The sequence below is a fragment of the Apodemus sylvaticus genome, chromosome 23, assembly GCF_947179515.1.
Source record: "Apodemus sylvaticus chromosome 23, mApoSyl1.1, whole genome shotgun sequence".
NCBI lineage: Eukaryota > Metazoa > Chordata > Mammalia > Rodentia > Muridae > Apodemus > Apodemus sylvaticus.
The window spans coordinates 14178322-14198010 of NC_067494.1; the positions used below are offsets into that span (position 1 = coordinate 14178322).

Below are 19689 nucleotides of genomic sequence, written 5' to 3' on the forward strand. Positions count from 1 at the left end.
TTGGGCATGATTTAAAAGGTATAATGTGGGTAACAAAAAGTTAGTTTAAAACTGGTAACTCAGGGTTGGAGCCAGCAGGAGTGACCAAGACTGACAGGAATGCCAGCAGACGCTCTCTGCCACACCTCTCTCACTGAAGGGACAATCATGGAAGTCTCGAGACCAAAAAGCACTGTAAAGGCCCTGCCACTGTCCATTCAGTCCTATTTCTATTCCCTCAGAACATCATATGTCCTCCAGGGGCCTTGCCTCAGCACATTGAGTCTGGCTTAGCAACACTCCCTGTAAGTCTGAATCAGCTGACGTCACTCTGCCAATTGGCCCAAGTCTGAGGAAGTGGCAAGAAGCCACCTGAACACCACCAGAAAGTTTTTGGTGCATTTCTCTCTATGGAGTCATGACAAATGGAGCTCAGCTAGGTAATGTAAGGGGAACCAATACATGGATGTGTTTAGAGAAGAATCCTCTCTCATGCATCTTTTCATATGCTTGATTTAGCAAAGCTTCCTTTCACCTGTGTCTGCTTCAGACAACACTCCTTCCATGTCTGTTCCAGCAAAACACTGTCTACCACAACTGACTTTCCAAAGAAACCATGACTTCCCACTACATTTGTATATGGGGGCTTTCTAGGTGCAGTTCATTTGACATGATTCACTAAATACCTTGTGGCTGGCTGCAGAGGAAAATGTTGGGTGTGGTCTGCTTCTGGGATGGTACCATGTGCTGGATATGGCTTCTGAACTATCAGTCTTCTGCAATAACCAATTTGATTGTGGTTTGAAACAAGGAACAAATATTTCATCAGGTCCTTAAAACATTCCTTTTAGCATATTTTTATGATTTTGTCTTACAATAGGTTATTAACACACCAGTATATTTATTGGAGAATGTTAAAACTTTTCGTGGAGATGAGAAAGGTGATTCTACATTAATGTTCCCTTTGCCAAGGAATGGCAGTGAACACATATCATAAACAGCTGATTACAGTAGCCTTCTCTACTATCTGTAAAGTTATTTGCCCTTTGCCAGTTAATTTTTATCTACATGGAAAACAGAGGTTTAAGTCCTCCTGTGTCAAGCTTAAGATGAGGTTACTATAAGATAATACCAATTAATATATCCTAACAACCTTTGAAAATCATTGAGAATAAGCAAATTCTCTTTATTTGATATAACTACCACTATTCGCAGCCTGAGCTGGAGCATCAAGTCTGGGGTGGTCCACTTCCAGAAGGTCTTGACAGCAGCATCAGCCTCCCTCCTTTCTTTGGCAGGCAGGCTTATGGGTCTGGCACCGAAGTCTCCATTCTCCTCTGATGTCAGGTACCTTGGGTCATCAGCCAGAGAAGCAAGAGCCATTGAAATGCAGACAGAAAATGTAGACTTATCTGCTGATGGGTGTGGCTTCTTGCATGTGCTGGGGTGAGGAGAGGCCAATCAGGACAAAGCTGTAAAACCCAAGGAGAACGTGAGAGGTGTGGCAAAAGTATGTGGGGTGTAACAGCATCAAATCAGGAGGCACACAACACGAAGCTAAGTCATGTGGGAACAACCTTTCAGGCAGCCACATTGGCATCCCATTCACCTTTCACCTGAATGAGCTTCACTGAGGGAAATTCTGGCTCCCCATTCCCAGTATATGTGTTTTTATATCACGGGAAAAACAGTAGTCAAAACTGTGGTACATGGAAATGGACCTCCTAGTAGGATTCAGAGGATAATCTTATTCTTGGGCTACTTTGCTCTTATTTTCTCCCTGTTCTAGGAATTAAAGGACCAGTCCAATGTCAAAATCTCAAAAAGGATGTTCTAAACAAATATGCTTTGTTCTGAAGTTTAGGTGGAACTACACTTCACAGGTGTGCTGGTTAGATTTTTGTTAGAATGACATGAACTATTATCACCTGGAACAGAAAAAGTGCTGAAAAAATTTGTTTGATCAGATTACCTGTGGGCAAGTTTGTTGGCCATTTTATTAATGATTGAAGTTGAGGGCCCAGGCGCTTTAAATAGGATGGCCACTGTAGTTTGCAGTGTATTTGATTTGGTAATCTCTGGATACTGATCAGTGGGGGACATGGGGCAAAGAACCAGCTTTGATTAACAAGAGAGCAGGACATTAAAGGGAAACTTTGATGAGCCAGGACAATTGCTGCAACTCATCTTTGTCTGAGACACTGGATGTGATTAAGAAGACAGAGGCACCACAGAGCTAAAATCTTCTCAAAAGCAATTCCTTGGTATATCTCAAGAGAAGTCTGTTAGAATGGTGGCAAAGTCTGCTTCTCATGCTGGAAGTCAAACAAGATCATGTGTAAGAATTTCCCGGGTGGTATTGGTTTGGGCTGCCTGAAAGCTGAGGGGTCAAAGGGGAGGTAGAAAACAGCTCCAGCTTGGTGCTGTGAGAGGCCAGAAGAGTCCATTGTTGGAGGTATAGCCTCATTACAGTGCAGCCCTGAACACACTGGAGATGCCAAGAGTGATAACCAACCATATCAATGATAGGTGTGGACTGATTCCATCTGACATGAGAAGACAGGATATGTGGGCTGTGGACAAAAGAAACCCAGAGGGGGTGTGGCCCAAAACCATTTGCATCTCAGAAGATCCGGAGTCCTGTGCTTGGGACACTGAGCTGGGCCACAGGAACTGAGTTACACTAGTGGATTTTGGTTTTGATTTGATTTGATGGTTTTCTGGTTCTACACTTCTGGAATAATAAAGTATTCTACTTGTGTTTAATTGTAGGAGGGTCAACATCCCACACTATCTAGATAGAACTAGATTTAAGTCACTGTACTTCAAGAACCTAATCATGAACTGTTTATACACAAATATTAGTAAAAAAGATAGATTTAGCAAATATAAAAATGTACCTGAAAGATGCCTTGTACTTGTCATCTTCAGGGTGTCCTCTCTTTTGGGGGCACACCTTCCTCCGGTTTGTTGTATCAGGTCACATGCAGCAGCAGCATAGAGTCCTGATGCAACTTGAAATTCGTTTCTTCCATTTGGCCCATCCCCTAGGCTGCGGGGGTCTTGGAGTGCAAGGTCTTTCTGGCTCACTTAAGGCCTTTTCGAACTGGGAGCTAGAGAAGAAGGTGTTATGGAGGGTTTCGATTACCTCCACCACAGTGTAAGTAGCGATGTAGATGCAAGGGGTCAGTCATTCTTCTTTGCTGACAACTGCCCATAGGGGGTGTCTTCTTGTGTGCAACAGGGGCATTTGTCTCCCCAGGACGTTGTCCAGTAGATGACACTAGTATTTTAAGGGAAGGTTCGCTGGCCCTTCTCCTGGGAGGCAGAGGGTAAGTGTCAGGATCTGTTGCTGAAGGGAAAGGTGTCACTCCTGGGTTAGTTACCTCTCTTTGCACATATTTGCCATCATCCTTACATGCCTAGGTTTTCATGAGATGGTATGTAGCCCTAGTTTTGTCAAACTCCTTGTGTTTTAATGCTTCTCTTATGTCTTGGGAATGAAACCCAATGCTTTCCATGGCCCCCATTATGTCAGGGTCTGGGAATCTGGTGTCACTGTTGTAATGGAATGTCAAAGTCTTTCCCCCTTGCTGAAGCCATGGATGGCTTTAGAGTTCTTGCGCATTTGGCCTCTGCCTTGGGTTGACAGTTAGCAGGAGGCTAATCATGCTCCTAATATCTTTGGAGAGAAGATCCGGTATTTGGTATTTTCCATTCATTACCTTACTGCTCAGTTCCAACAGGGTTCCTGCTCCAAATGGCAGGAATCCGGTGGTCATATAATATAAAATGACCCCCAAGGCCCATGTGTCTTCTTTTGTGCCATCGTAGGGTAGGCCTCAGAAGATCTCTGGAGCAATGAACTGGAAGGCTCCACACAGCCTTTCCAGTTTTTGCCCAGGCATGAATCTGGCTCCTAGGCTGAAGTCCATAAGTGTAGCCTTTCCATCCTCACCCACTATGACATTGTCAGGCTTTATGTCCCTGTGCACCACACCTTTACGGTGACAGTAGCCTATGGCACTGAGCAACTGAACAAATATGCTCCTAGCTTCATCTTCTTTCAGGTATCCATCGTCCTGGACTCGTTTAAGTAGCTCTTCTCCTCTGGCAACTTCCATTATTAAATAAATTGTGTGTTCTGTCTCAATTACTTGCACAAGTGAGACGATGTTTGGGTGACTGAGCATTTTCATAATGTCCACTTCGGGCACTGTTGGCTCCAACCACCTCTCCTTCAAGAGAGCCCTGACAGCAACTGGGGCACCTGTAAGGCGGTGGGAGCATAGCTTCACATCGGAAGTGCCACCCTGGCCCAAGGTCTTCAACACTGTGTACTGCCTGGTGAACACCTCCTCCTCAAACATGCTGACCACAGTGTCGGGCTCTGATGACTCCGAGTCACTATCTGAGTACATAGTTGGTAGCAGTGCTACTGCCAAAGGCAGTGAGGCCTGGGGAGAAAGGAAAGGAGATAAAAAGAAACTTACAGAGACATGAGGGATGAGAGTAACAAAATTAGTGGGATCCAAAGTAAAAACAAAAGACAAAGTGAAAACCACACAAACAAGAAGCTTTAACCTAGACCCACGGTGACACAGGCCGAGGAACCCAGTCTTGATCCCTAAACCAGGACCTAGCTCACAATCTAGTAAAATTGACAGACCACAGCTCAGTAATGTTCTGGATGCTATTTGATAAAACTGAGAAGACAACTAGAGTACCAGAATGAAATGAATGGAAGAAAGAAATGATTGAGAAAATATTTACAAAATAACTTAAAAATTGAAGACCAATACCCTAAACCAGGCCAACTAATTAAAATACCCAGGAAATCAAAGCAAAACCAGGACCCCTCAAGTAATCAAAACACAAAGAGAAGCATATAACACTCATTAAATTGAAGCAAAAAAGCAAAAGTCAAAAGCAAGCCAGAGAAATGTAAAGAATTAGAGACCGTAACTAACCACATCCAATTAGGCATTATCTCTAGTGGTCCGTAACACCACCAGTACTCAATAATGTTTTGTAAAGTAAAAGATCAAATAAACCAAAAATGAAAAAAAAAATTTAAAATTTGAAATTTGTCACAAATATCTTGTCATATAAAAGAAAAAAAAAGGCCCCCAAACATATTAACGACTCAAGAAACATAAAAGCACAGCTGCGGTGTGCTTGTGACTCCTGTTGCCCTGTGGTGTCAAGCAGGTAGCAGTTTATAGCATTCTTCTCTACCCTCTGGCTCTCCTAGACTTTCCATCCCTTTTCTGAAATTTTCCTGTGTCTAACGTGGGTCATGAAGATATCCTGTTAGGACTTTGACCAGCTGTGAGTCTCTGCTTTGATTCATTCACAGAAGACGTTTCTCTAACTAGGGCTGACAATTGTATTAGTTTAACGATATAATCACCAATATATAGAAAGTAATTTAACTCTGTCTGTATTCTGAAGCATCAATAGTAGATCGCTCCTGTCCGACCTGTACCTCTCTAGCTAAAGGTTTTTACCAGGATTACAGGAGCAAGCATGTGGAACAGACCTCAAGCTCAGTGTAGAGTTGGTTGCTTACCCCCTGGAACCATAATGCTGTTTTTGCAACAATGAGTGTACCTTACATGGCAGAATAGTTCTGGAGCACACAGGGAGCACAGCTGAGTGAGATCATCAATGCTACCTCATCCCCACCCAGAGCCTTCAGGGAACCTCCTGGCACTCCAAACACTAGCCAAAAGGGAGAAAGCTTCCAGAACCGTTTCCACCTTGGTTTCACAGAGAAACACTTATATCCACAGTGAGTAGTGTCTTCTGCAATGGGGTCTTCCTGTCTAGTTCTAGAGGGGAGCCCCAAGGGGAGCTCTCAGTCTTCTGAATAAATGTACTTGCCATTTAAATGTGAAGTTGAATTCTGATTGCCATCTCCAATGGATTCCCAGGACACAAACCTCTGTGTCAGTGAGAACATTTTCAGGGAGGTTTAACTGAAGAAGACTGACCCTAACAGTGGGAGGCATCATCCCACGTGGTGTGGTGCCAACTGCCTGAGAATGAGACAGTGAACAGCACGTAGGCACAGTGTGAACAGCTGCTGTATGCCCAGGCTGCTACAAGCTCCTTGTAGGATCTAGGTTTGGTAACATGTTTCGGTGTGTATCCAAAGGAAATCCTGAAATCAGTGTGCTCTATGTGTATTATCTATGTTACATCTTAATTTAAAATAAAAAATAATTTCAGCTGCCTGATTTGTAGGAAGTAAAAAATGATCAGATGAAGATGAAAACTTCAAGAGTGGAAGGTAAATAAAGTAGTTCAATGTGTAAATACTTAAATTACTTAGACAACTTAAAGGGAATTGTTCTGTTGCCATAAAGATAAAGTGTTGTGTATTAACATAATAATAGATAAGTAGAACAAAACATTGCCCATACACAAACCTATTCACAAATAGTGTCTTTTTATTCATACATAATTTTATCATTCTTTTATTGTTACTGTTTCTTTTTCTTAAAAAATGTATTTTTTTTTTATTATGAATCCAGTGTTCTGCCTGCATGTAGGCCCGCAGGCCAGAAGAGGGCATCAGATCTCCTTACAGATGGCTGTGGTTGCTGGAAATTAAAATCAGAGCCTCTGGAAGAGCAGGCAATGCTCTTGACCTCTGAGCCATCTCTGCAGTCCCCTGTTAGTGTGTTGCATAAACATTTTTGTTTTTATAATAGAATACTGCTACATATCCAAGACTAGTCTCCAACTTATGTTTCTCCTATGTGACCTAAATTCCTGGATCATTGAGATGTGCTGTCCTTTTTACCGCCATAACCTTTTATCTTTTCTGAGGCAGCATCTCACAATATACCCAGACAAGCTGTGAACTTGTAGTGTTCTAAGCTGGCTTTAAACTCTGATCCTCTACCTCAACTTCTCAAATACTGCCATCAAAAGTGTGTGCTACCATGTCCAGCATTCTATGAAATGTATTGTCTCTATTTCTTCTTCTTTTAGTCTAAAAGCAAAAATGAAAATATTCCCATACCTATCCTGTTCTTCCTCTTCTGAGATAATGGGATGATCTGGACAGAAACATCACACAGTATGGAACACATCACACACATGGAACATATCACACACATGGAGCACATCACACACGGCACACATCACACTGCATGTCACACATCATACTGCTTGGAGCACATCACACAGCATGTAACTTGTCCAAAGTTCCATGGAACACACACATGGAACACATCGTACTGCATGGGAGATGAAGGCAGATATAGTGAGAGAGCTTGGGGGATTCTAGAAGCTACACACTGCTTAACTGCTACTCCTTTCTTCTCAGAGAAAGAAAAAACCTCCCTCTTCAATGTGAATATGTTCTTTAGATATTGAATAAATTCTCCAGAGTAGCTAAAGGGTAAAGTATCTCTGTGGAATTCCATAGAACAGATAATTTTGGCAATGAAAGACATAATTTTTATTTTTCTCAGCATGAAAACAGGTGGTGCCAAGTCTAACACCTTAGGACATGGGAGATACCAAGTTGGCTATGAAGCAGATGATCTGTGACAGGCTAATGCCCTTTTATTCAGAAATACAAACCATCTCGACTCATGAAAATATGGAGTTTGGATTCCTTGGTGCTATTTCAGTATGCCCTAGTGTATGCATTTGCTACTGGCCGCCAGCATTCTGTTTCCTTCTCAGAATTGATCTTTGTATATTCTACAATCAGATCATTTGCTAGGCGTATATTACAGTTGTTTCCCACTTTGGTTTTCTGTCCTCTTGAGCTTCACGTGACCTGTTTATTGTATTTCAGCTATTCTGAGATTCTGGGCTAATATTCACACTTATCAGTGAGTGCATACCATGTTTCTTCTTTTGTGATTGGGTTACCACACTTTGGATGATATTTTCTAGTTTTGTCCATTTGCCTAAGAATTTCAGGAATTCTTCATTTTTAATGGCTGAGTAGTACCCCATTTGTAATGGACCACATTCTCTGTATCCATTCCTATGTTGAAGGACATTTATGTTTTTTCCAACTTCTGGCTGTTGTGAATAAGGCTGCTATGCATATAGTGGAATATTATGGAATATGTGTCCTTATTACATGTTGGAGCATCTTCTGGGTATATGCCCAGGAATGGCATAGCTCAGAACTCAGGAAGTACTATGTCCAATTTTAAGGAGCCACCAAACTATTTCAAGAATTGTTGGACCAGCTTGCAATCCAACCAACAATGGAGGAGTGGTCCTCTTTCTTTACATCTTCGCCAGCATTTGCTGTCACCCAAGTTTTTTATTTTTTACTGTTCTGACAGCTGTGAGGTAGAATCTCAGGGTTGTTTTGACTTGCAATTCACTGATAACTAAGGATGTTGTACATTTATTCAGGTGCTTCTCAGCCATTCAATATTCCTCTGTTGAAAATTCTTTGTTTAGTTCTCTACCCCATTTTAATATGGTTATTTGATTCTCTGAATTCTTTGCCTATATTGGATATTAACCCTCTATCAGATGTAGGATTTGTAAAGAATTTTTCCCAATCTGTTGGTTGCCATTTTGCTTTATTGAAAATGTCCTTTGCCTTACAGAAGCTTTGCAATGTTATAAGGTCTCATTCATTGATTCTTGATCTGAGAGCCTAAGACACTGGTATTCTGTTCAGGAAAATTTCCCATGTACCCATGTGTTTGATGACCTTCCCCACTTTCTCCTCTATGAGTTTCTGTGTATCTGGTTTTATATGGTCCTTGATCCACTTGGACTTGAATTTTGTCGTACAAGGAGATAAAAATGGGTTGATTTGCTGTTTCTACCTGCTGATCACTAGTTGAACAAGCACTATTTGTTAAAAATGTCTTTTTTCCTCTGGATGGTTTTAGCTCCTTTGTCAAAAATCAACTGATGATTGGTGTGTAGGTTTCTCTCTTGGTCTTCAATTCAATTGCATTGATCTCCCTGCCTGTCTCTGTACCAATACTGTACAGTTTTTATCACTATTGCTCTGTAATGCAGCTTGATTTCAGGGATGGTCATTCTCTCAGAAGTTCTTTTAGTTTTGAGAATTTTTGCTCTCCTGGGTTTTTTTTTTGTTATTTCAAATGAATTTAAAAATTGGTCTGTGTAACTCTGTGAAGAGTTGAGTTGAAATTTTGATGCGGATTGCATTGAATCTGCAGATTGCTTTTGGCCAGAATGCCATTTTTACTACATGAATCCTGCCAATCCATAAGCATGGGAGAGCTTTCCATGTTCTGAGATCTTCTTCATTTTCTTTCTTCAGAGACTTGAAGTTCTTGTTAGACAAATCTTTCATTTGTTTGGTTGCAGTCACAACAAGGTATGTGATATTATTTGGGTCTGTTTGAAGGGTGTTGTTACTTTTTCTTTCTCAGCATGTTTATTTTTTGAGTTAGGGAAGGCTACTGATTTGTTTGAGTTAACTTTATATCCAGCCACTTTGCTGAAGTTGTTTATCTGCTTTAGGAGTTCTGTGGTGGAATTTTTGGAGTCGCTTAAGTATATGACCATATCATCTGTAAATAGTGATAGTTTCACTTCTTCCTTTCCAATTTGTATCCCTTTGACCTCCTTTTGTTTTCTTTTTTCTTTTTTTGAATTGGATTTTTTTATTCGATATATTTTTTATTTACATTTCAAATGATTTCCCCTTTTCTAGCCCCCCACTCCCCGAAAGTCCCACAAGCCCCCTTCCCTACCCCTGTCCTCCCACCCACCCCTTCCCACTTCCCTGTTCTGGTTTTGCCAATTACTGCTTCACTGAGTCTTTCCAGAACAGGGAGCCACTCTTCCTTTCTTCTTGTACCTCATTTGATGTGTGGATTATGTTTTGGGTATTCCAGTTTTCTAGGTTAATATCCACTTATTAGTGAGTGCATACCATGATTCACCTTTTGAGTCAGGGTTACCTCACTTAGTATGATGTTCTCTAGCTCCATCCATTTGCCTAAGAATTTCATGAATTCATTGTTTCTAATGGCTGAATAGTACTCCATTGTGTAGATATACCACATTTTTTGGCATCCACTCTTCTGTTGAGGGATACCTGGGTTCTTTCCAGCATCTGGCAATTATAAATAGGGCTGCTATGAACATAGTAGAGCATGTATCCTTATTACATGGTAGGGAATCCTCTGGGTATATGCCCAGGAGTGGTATAGCAGGATCTTCTGGAAGTGAGGTGCCCAGTTTTTGGAGGAACCGCCAGACTGATTTCCAGAGTGGTTTGCAACCCCTCCAGCAGTGGAGGAGTGTTCCTCTTTCTCCACACCCTCTCCGACACCTGCTGTCTGCTGAATTTTTAATCTTGGCCATTCTGACTGGTGTAAGGTGAAATCTCAGGGTTGTTTTGATTTGCATTTCCCTAATGACTCATGAAGTTGAGCATTTTTTAAGATGCTTCTCACAATAGCCACAAACAGTATAAAGTATCTTGGGGTGACTCTTACCAAACATGTGAAAGATCTGTATGACAAGAACTTCAAGACTCTGAAGAAGGAAATGGAAGAAGTCCTCAAAAAATGGGAAAACCTCCCATGCTCATGGATCGGTAGAATCAATATAGTTAAAATGGCCATTTTGCCAAAAGTAATATACAGATTCAATGCAATACCCATCAAAATCCCAACTCAATTCTTCACAGAGATAGAAAGAGCAATTATCAAATTCATCTGGAACAACAAAAAACCCAGGATAGCTAAAACTATTCTCAGCAACAAAAGAAAATCTGGGGGAATCAGTATCCCTGACCTCAAGCAATACTACAGAGCAATAGTGTTAAAAACTGCATGGTATTGGTACAGTGACAGGCAGAAGGATCAATGGAACAGGATTGAAGATCCAGAAATGAACCCACACACCTATGGCCACTTGATCCTTGACAAAGAGGCTGAAAACATCCAATGGAAAAAAGATAGCCTTTTCAACAAATGGTGCTGGTTCAACTGGAGGTCAGCATGCAGAAGAATGCAAATTGATCCATCCTTGTCTCCTTGTACTAAGCTCAAATCCAAATGGATCAAGGACCTCCACATAAAGCCAGACACTCTGAAGCTAATAGAAAAGAAACTGGGGAAGACCCTTGAGGACATCGGTACAGGGAGAAATTTTCTGAACAGAACACCAATAGTGTATGCTCTAAGAGCAAGAATTGACAAATGGGACCTCATAAAATTACAAAGTTTCTGTAAGGCAAAGGACACCATCAAGAGGACAAATCGGCAACCAACAAATTTATGTTCTTTATAAAGTCCTCTATCATCACCACGAGAAGTGATTTTACACCTAAATCTTTCTTTTCTGATGTGATGGTGTACCCAAGACTTGGCTATGGTAGGAGAACTGGGTTCTGATGTTGCCAAGTTACCTTGGTTTTTGTTGCTTATGTTCTTAAACTTGCCTCTTGCCATCTGATTATCTCTGGTGCTACCTGCCCTCTTTATATCTGCCTGCAGCCTGTGATTCTGCTGGTCTCAGAACTCCTCAGAGGCCAGCTGTCTCTGTGGTCCTGTGATTCCGTGATCTTGTGATCCTCTGATTCTTAGTTTGTCAGAGCTCCTGGGAGACAAAATGCCTCTTGTGCCCTGAGATCTTGGTGTGACCAAGCTCATGGCATCCTATGATCCTGTGATCCTATGATCCTTGGTGTGTTAGAGTGCCTAGGAGTGGAGATTCCTGTGCATGTTATGGGACTTCCTTCAGAAGTCATGTCTAGATAATCCACCCGAGATTAGAAGGTTCCTATGTCCTGGATTCTGATGGTTCCATTTAAGCCTGATGGTGTAGGGACAGATGTTATGTTCTCCTCACCTCTGATCCTATGATCTTGGATGTGTTAGAGAACCTGAAAGTGTCACTTCCTCTGGGTGTTTGCTATGGGACTGGCTGCAGAGTTTGTATCCAAGGTAAACCAGCCCAGACTGGAAGGTCACACACCCCTTTCTATAATAGATTTGCTTAATTATTTTTACATTCTGCATACTTTCCTGAGATTCCCTGATCACCTTCATTCATTCATTCATAGTTTTTCTCTGACTCTGAAATGTACTCCCTTTTCTGTGTGTTTGTGTTAACCTGTTGTTAAACTATTGAGTGGTTTAGCCAGGTTAGCATTGCAATTTTTGACAAGGTTAATAGATGTCATAGCCCTTCAAATGCAATCCACTTCTAGAAACTTCCTTTGAAGCATCATAGAGGCCACATATGAGTTCTATAATGAGATTAATGAGTTATATAATTAGAAGATGCCTGAGGTATTTACTTGCATTAAGAATTGGACACTAGGAAGGACAGAAGCCATGGAGACGGTAAAAGTAACACCTTTATTCCTATAGGATAGTTGATACCTAATGCTAGAATTCTTCGAAACGGCTTCTGGTTTAGGTATTTTGTAGGGCCCTGTGTCCTCCCTTACCTTATAGTTTCAGCTCCCACACTGAGTCTCATAATGTCTTCTGTGAATAAGAAGGCTTATGTCAGGAAGCCTGATCTCACTTTTCTAGTCTACCTATATCCATCTAAACTGCCTTCATGCCCCATCTCAGAGACTGACACTAAGTGTTGTCAGGAAAGGTCGTGATGACCCCCCTAACTGCTTCATGCTTTGAGGGGGCATAGTCCAGGGGAGTGTCAGTCCAAGAGAGGGGGGACTCCAATGAGGAGTTCTGGAACTGGTCCTATTTTGCCAGGCAGTATACATCTGAGGCTCCATTTAAAGGGCCATCTGTAGTAGAAGGGCTGAAGGGGGAAAGAGGAGAATACTAGAGGACGCTGCATAACAAAGAAAATAGGTGATTTTTTCCTGAAATGTTGCCTGTAGCAGCAGCTGATGCAAGGCTGGTCTGGAGAGTGATGAACCCAGGATCTGCTTTCAGACACTTTGGTAGCACTTGGGATGACCAGACGCACAGTGAGGCTTCTAAAGAGGGAGAAAGAAAATCAATTTAACCTAAGAATCAAATAACAGTTTAAACTAGGGGGATTATCTCTTTGTTGCAGGTAAATAATGCAGTGCTGAGTTGTGCCAAGGTCATGACATTCTATACTCCTCCACTGCTGGTGGGATTGCAAGCTGGTACAACCACTCTGGAAATCATTCTGGCAGTTCCTCAGAAAACTGAGCACAATACTTCTGGATGATCCTGCTATACCACTCCTGGGCATATACCCAGAGGATTCCCGAGCATGTAATAAGGATACATGCTCCACTATGTTCACAGCAGCCCCATTCATAATACCCAGAAGCTGGAAAGAACCCAGATGTCCATGAACGTAGGAATGGATAAAAAAAAAAGTGGTATATATACACAATGAAGTACTATTCAGCCATTAGAAACAATAAATTCATGAAATTCTTAGACAAATGAATGGAGCTGGAGAACATCACTGAGGTAACCGAGTCAATACTCACTGATAAGTGGATATTAGCCTAGAAGTTGGAATACCCAAGACAGAATCCACATATCAAATGATTTCCAAGAGAAGGAAGAAGTGGCCCCTGGTTCTGGAAAGGCTCAGTGCAGCAGTGTAGGGAAATACCAGGACAGGGAGTTCAGAAGGGGTGGATGGGGGAGCAGGCGGGGAAGGAGGAGGGCTTATGAGACTTTTGGGGAGGAGGGATCCAGGAAAGGGGAAATCATTTGAAATGTAAATAAAGAATATATGGAATAAAAAAGGTGTGTATGTAAATGTAGATGATGTACATGTATATAATTCATATGTGCATATAGTATATATAGTCTGTGTATGTATTTATATACATGCACAGCACATTTTTTCTGTGATATAAAATGTGTGATCAGAGATTTAACATTGGTAGTTGATATTGGAAGGAAAGAAGCTGTATTCACCTTGGTCATTGATATCTTGGAAAACAGGATTCTGGCAGGATATTGTCTAAAAGTGTTACCCATCAGGTGCCCTGGATGATCTGGCTAGCTTTAGGTCTGTTTGTCACCAGCTGGAACTACTTTGGGGGCAAGAGAATCTCGACTGAGAAAATGTACCCACAGGATTGGCCTGTGGTCAAATCTGTGATGCATCCTTTGGATTGATGATTGATGTGGGAAGGCACCAGATTTTTATGGGGGGGGGGGGCTACCCCTGTGGGTTTGTCACACCAATAGAAAAACTCTCAGACACTGAAGGACTTAGCACTACATGACTGAATGACTCACTGCCTTCCACTGCTATTCCTTTGTTCTTACTCTTCATTGCCATCCTCTGATCCTCACTTTTGGAATTTAGTGCTTTCTCCAGGCCCCTGTATCATGAAATTCTGCAACTTATCTTAGAGAATCATAGCAAAGAGTTTGTATTGAGTCTCAGAGGGGCCTTTGGGTATAGATTTAAAATAATTCTCGAACTGTTAAGACCATGGACTCTCTCGGAAAGATGCTCTATAGTTTGCATTGTGACATGGACAAGTGCTTGTAGGCCAGAGATGGAGTGTGACAATTTGTATGGTCGGTGTCCTCACTTTGATGTGTCTAAAGCTCAGTCATGAGTGTAGCAGCATTCAAAGTTGAGGCCTTGTGTGACCAGATTATGAATAATCCAACATCAGGACTCAATGAATAATCCATTTATAGGCTTCCAATGTCTCAGGAAAAGGTCACCGATATTATATCAAACCATTTTTAGGTTGTTTATTACCACCAAAAAAGCAGTTTTATTCCCCAACTTGTTGGCAGTCATTTTAAAAAATACATTTCCAGAAACACATCACATTTATTAAAATTCTGTGAAAAGCACATATGAGACAATCCACTGTGGGGCCCTCTTATCTCTCACCACTGTACAGTCCAGAGGAGAGAAAGATGAAGAATTCCACGAAGAGCAATTAGGTGTTACCCAGTCAGGGATGACAGCTTCTGTCTCTAGAACCTTCTAATGCCTCTCCACAAAAGAGATGCTTGGAAAGGTCAAGACCACTGACTGGAGTCCCAGGTGACCAGAGTCTGCTGTGACTAGCGATCCTGCTGACTCCAGGGATATACCCACTGGAGGACCAGATGAATGGAGTCCCTGTGGGCTTGTGGTCCCTTTTATCTGGAACCAAAGCTGACTGAAGTCCCTCTAGCTGCTATCCTCACTGACTGTGGGGACCATTCACTGGAGGCCCCACAAACCAGAAACCCCACTGTCTAGGATCTATGCTCATTGGAGTCACAGGAATCCTTGCTGAATGGAGCAGCATGTGACTAGACTTCCCACTGCCTGATGTCCCTAGTGGATGGAGTACCCACTGATGGGAATTTTTGTTGACTAGAGTCTGTGCTAACCTTGATGCCACTGATTGGACCCTCTGCTGGCCTTGAGACAGTTCTACTCATCTTGGGAAGTTGACTTACCTCTAAGGCAGCTGGGGGAGGGACAGAAAAGTTTTTGGGAGTATGGAGTATGGCCCACTGTTACGTTGCTCTGGTGGATAGCCCCACAATCATGTGAATCCAGGCATCACTGATTAAACTGTCATACAAGGAAAGATAAGTCATGAAGAGTTGAGGGGATGTCTGGAAAGAGTTGGAGGGGTCGGTAGTACATATGGTTAAAATAATTGTGTGTTTGTGTGTGTGTATATATATATATAATTCGTACAATATAATTCATAGTATACATTAAAATAAAATTTAAAATTATTATTATTATTGTGTGTGTGTGTGTGTGTGTGTGTGTGCCATGTGTGCATGTGAACATGGGCATGCATGTACCTTGCTGCCTGTGTGAAGATCAGAGGATCACTGTAGGAACTGGTTTCCTTTCACTGTGTAGGTGTCAGGGTTGAAACTCAAGTTGTCAGGTGTGTGTGGCAAATGCTTTTCCCACTAAGGCTCCTCATCGTTCCTAAATATCCTTACCATGCCATTCCACTCTTTGAAAAGAAAGTGGATTTGATAAATACTGTGCATCTTGTATATATATGCCTGCCCTGCACAAGCAAACTTCCCTGCGGGGTGCTCACACACTAACTTTTTCATGACACTCAGAAGCTAACACCCAGAGCATAGCTAGGATGGCCTGTGTAATCAGAACATTTGACAGAATCTAAGACTTCCAGAATTAGGTTATAAAATGCTCTGTTTGTCTTTCTTTGTTTCTTTGTTTCTTTGTTTCTTTGTTCCTTTGTTTCTTCCTTTCCTTCCTTCCTTCCTTCCTTCTTTCCTTTCTTCCTTTCTTCTCTCTCTCTCTTTCTTTCTTCCCTTCCTTCCTTCCTTCCTTCCTTCCTTCCTTCCTTCCTTCCTTCCTTCCTTCCTTCCTTCCTTCCTTCCTTCCTTCCTTCCTTCCTTCGTTCCTTCCTTCCTTCCTTCCTTCCTTCGTTCCTTCCTTCCTTCCTTCCTTTCTTCCTTTCTTCTCTCTCTCTCTCTCTCTCTCTCTCTCTCTCTCTCTCTTTCTCTCTCTTTCTTTCTTCTTTCTTTCTTTCTTTCTTTCTTTCTTTCTTTCTTTCTTTCTTTCTTTCTTTCTTTCTTTCTTTCTTTCTCGTTTTTCTTTCTTTTGGGCAAATTGAGCAGATTACTAGCAGATCTAAGGAGAGGTCAATGCAGTCACTCGCCCAGCTCACTGTTATTGAAGACCTGAATGATATCTTGTGCCAAGACACCTTAACATGCTCTGGAACAGATTCCCTGGCCCTGGGCTAATCTCCTGACAAGGGCATCCTTGTTGTTTTCTTGAGTAGATGCTTATAAGATGTTCTTAGCTACTACTTGGAGAAGTCTCTGCTGTTTCCTGGTCCTCAGAAACTGTGTGAGATAATGTGAAATTCTTTCAGATGCTCAATTTGAAGTGATCTTTACACAGCAATAGAGAACAAACTTAAAAAATATATAAAACTGAAGGAAAATAGGGTACTAGTCACTGATAGAAGAAAAATAAAGGAGAGGCAGAGAGTGCCCCCTTCATGCTCAGCTATAAGTGAGTATATGTATGAAGCATTACTAACCTTGAAAGATTTTTATTATTACTTCTTTTTATCGTTATGAAGAAACTTAGGTAACCAAATGAAACTAGACGGTGTAGGCCTTTAATTCCAGCCCTCTGGAGGCAGAGGCAAGCAAGTCTCTGAGTACGAGACCAGCCTGGCCTACAGAATGAGTTCCAGGACAGCCAGGGCTACACAGAGAAATCCAAACCTAAAACAGAAAAACAAAACAAAAAAACCACAAAAGCAGCCCAGCCAAACCAAACCCAATCAAACCAAACCATACAAAAACAGAAATCCAGGAAACACACACACACACACACACACACACACACACACACTGGCTTATCATTTCTCAAAGGAACACTGCAATCTCAGTCTGCAGAATTGTCACTGTGACCGACATTATTTGCTTTATTGCTTAGGCAGAAAATGTATCAGTGTTGGATCATCTCCTTGTCAATGAATCAAAGTATTATCCAGGGGGTGGCCCCATTATGAACAAAGTAGGTCACATCTTGTCTCTCCATCTTTCCAGGATCCTGATTCTATTCCTTCTTGAGACATGGCCTGCTCATTTCCAAACCGTTTTTATCAGGGCACATTAAACCATGGTAATCATCTCTGGATCACAGAACATTTTGTTTCTCTGCTCACAGACTGTTTACTTCTAGAAGTGGATGCTGACCAGTGGCTGCAGATTGGTGTAATTTGTCTGTCTGTATCTGTCGCACCTTTTGTCAATCATGAAATTTTAATGATTTGTCTTTGGTCAATGACAATCAATGGCTCTAACTACAGTGACATTTGAGCATTCTGCAAAGGGTTATGAGGGGCCTCACAGCTGGCTGCTCTCTTGCTTCAGGTCTCTTTCAGGAGATAAGGGTTCTTTAGAGACAAGTGAAATTGGTAAGTCCCCAGACTCTGTTTTAATAGTGGATAGAGTATGAATACAAAACTCAACTTGCATAAGACTACATAAAACATAGATTTTAAAACCCCTTCATATCTTATAGCATTTAGTTGATGACAGGCAGGCTTATTAGAAATAGTTGCTAAGGTTTAGAATCCTTCCTCTGACTGAGTAATTCTCTGCATTTATACAATCAACTTAGTCTTCATAGAAGCCCTATGGTCTATGCTATCATCAACCTAATTATACAGATAAGGCAACTGACTCATATACAAGTTCGTGCAGCTAATATGAAGAGAAATGGATTTGAGACTACACATTACCCTTATAGACCTGTAAGTGCCCACAGTTATATTTCTGGACTCATGTATGTTGTGCTTTAACTGCCACTCTGAAGAAAAGGAATTTAGGACACTCCCTATTGAGAGGTTTCGTGCACAGCCTGCCCCAGGCACCCCCTTGGGAGAGGCTGTGGTTAATTTGAATATGCCAGCTCTGTGGTCTGTTACAGACCCTGGCCCACTGTCACAGCTTCTCCTGGACCATCTTCCCCTTCCCTGCCTCTTTTGAAAAGGAGCTTTCTAAGATCAAATGCCCAATTTCCCCACATTTTAGGATGCTAACAAGAAGAATGATTTTTAACGTACTTGTGGAGCAGCAGAGTTAAATGTAGGCTGGTGTCTCTAATCCTTGATTATGTGTCTCTGAGAGAAAACTCTGGCACAAAGAATACAGTGAAGGCCAAAGCATCTGGGATCACTACTGTGCTGTAATGAATTGTGATCGGAAATACCAAGTTCAATTAAGAGACACCTTTCAACATCAGCTTACATCTTCAGTTTTACTTCTAGCTCCCTTTGAAACTTTTCCTTTCTGTTCTCAATCCTTGAGGCAGTACAATTCTTCACTGAGATCAGCACTGTTAAAATCTTCAGAGAGCCAAAAAGAGAAAAGTGTGAAAAAAATTAACAGAAAAATGTGCAGGAGCTTTAAAGCCACAATCTACTGAGAGTTAGAAATAAAATAGGAAGTGATTTAAAGATGGAAAAGATGGACAAGGGCAGTAGAGGAAGAGAGGGAAGAAGAGACTCCTTCTCACCCACATTTGTATCAAGGAATTATAGTGAAGAATTCTTGTCTGGATTCAAAACACACACACACATACACACACAAACACACACACATATACACACACACACTTATGCATACAGCATGTGCATGCACACACATGCACACATACATGTATGAATACACACATGCATGAATACACATATACATGCACGAATACACACATATAAACAGACAGACACACAAACACACAAACACACACCCCACACTTATGCATACAGCATGTGCATGCACACACATACACACATATGTGCATGAATACACACATACATGCATGAATACACATATACAGACAGACAGACAGACAGACACATAGACACAGACACAGACACACACAGACACACACAGACACACACAGACACACACAGACACACACACACACACACACACACACACACACACACACACACACACAGAGACACACACACACACTATCCGTAATTTGAAAATGTGATGATTTAGGGATGGCTCAATATATACAATTGAATAAGTACCAGGAGCCATTTAGTTGAACACTGTGGAGACAGAGCATAACATCTATTCCAAGCACTGACAGAAAGGACTTTTCCATAGATAGTGATTCTCATTCTTTTCCTACTGCTGTGAACCTTTAATACTGTTCCTCATGTTGTGGTGACTCCCCCCAAACTATAAGATTATTTTTGCTGCTACATCATAACTGTCATTTTGCAACAGTTATGAATTATAATGTAAATAGCTATGT

At 41.5% G+C, this 19689-nt stretch overlaps 1 protein-coding gene across 1 annotated transcript in view; it reads right to left on the reverse strand.

The window, feature by feature from the left end:
• Window positions 1-1391: 1391 nt before the first annotated feature.
• LOC127673829 (sperm motility kinase Z-like) overlaps window positions 1392-19689 on the reverse strand; it is a 37989-nt gene continuing 19691 nt past the window's right edge. The window contains exon 2 of the mRNA XM_052169578.1: window positions 1392-1451. Coding sequence (XP_052025538.1) covers window positions 1441-1451 — 11 coding nt within the window. The 3' untranslated portion in view covers window positions 1392-1440. The remainder of the gene's footprint in view (window positions 1452-19689) is intronic.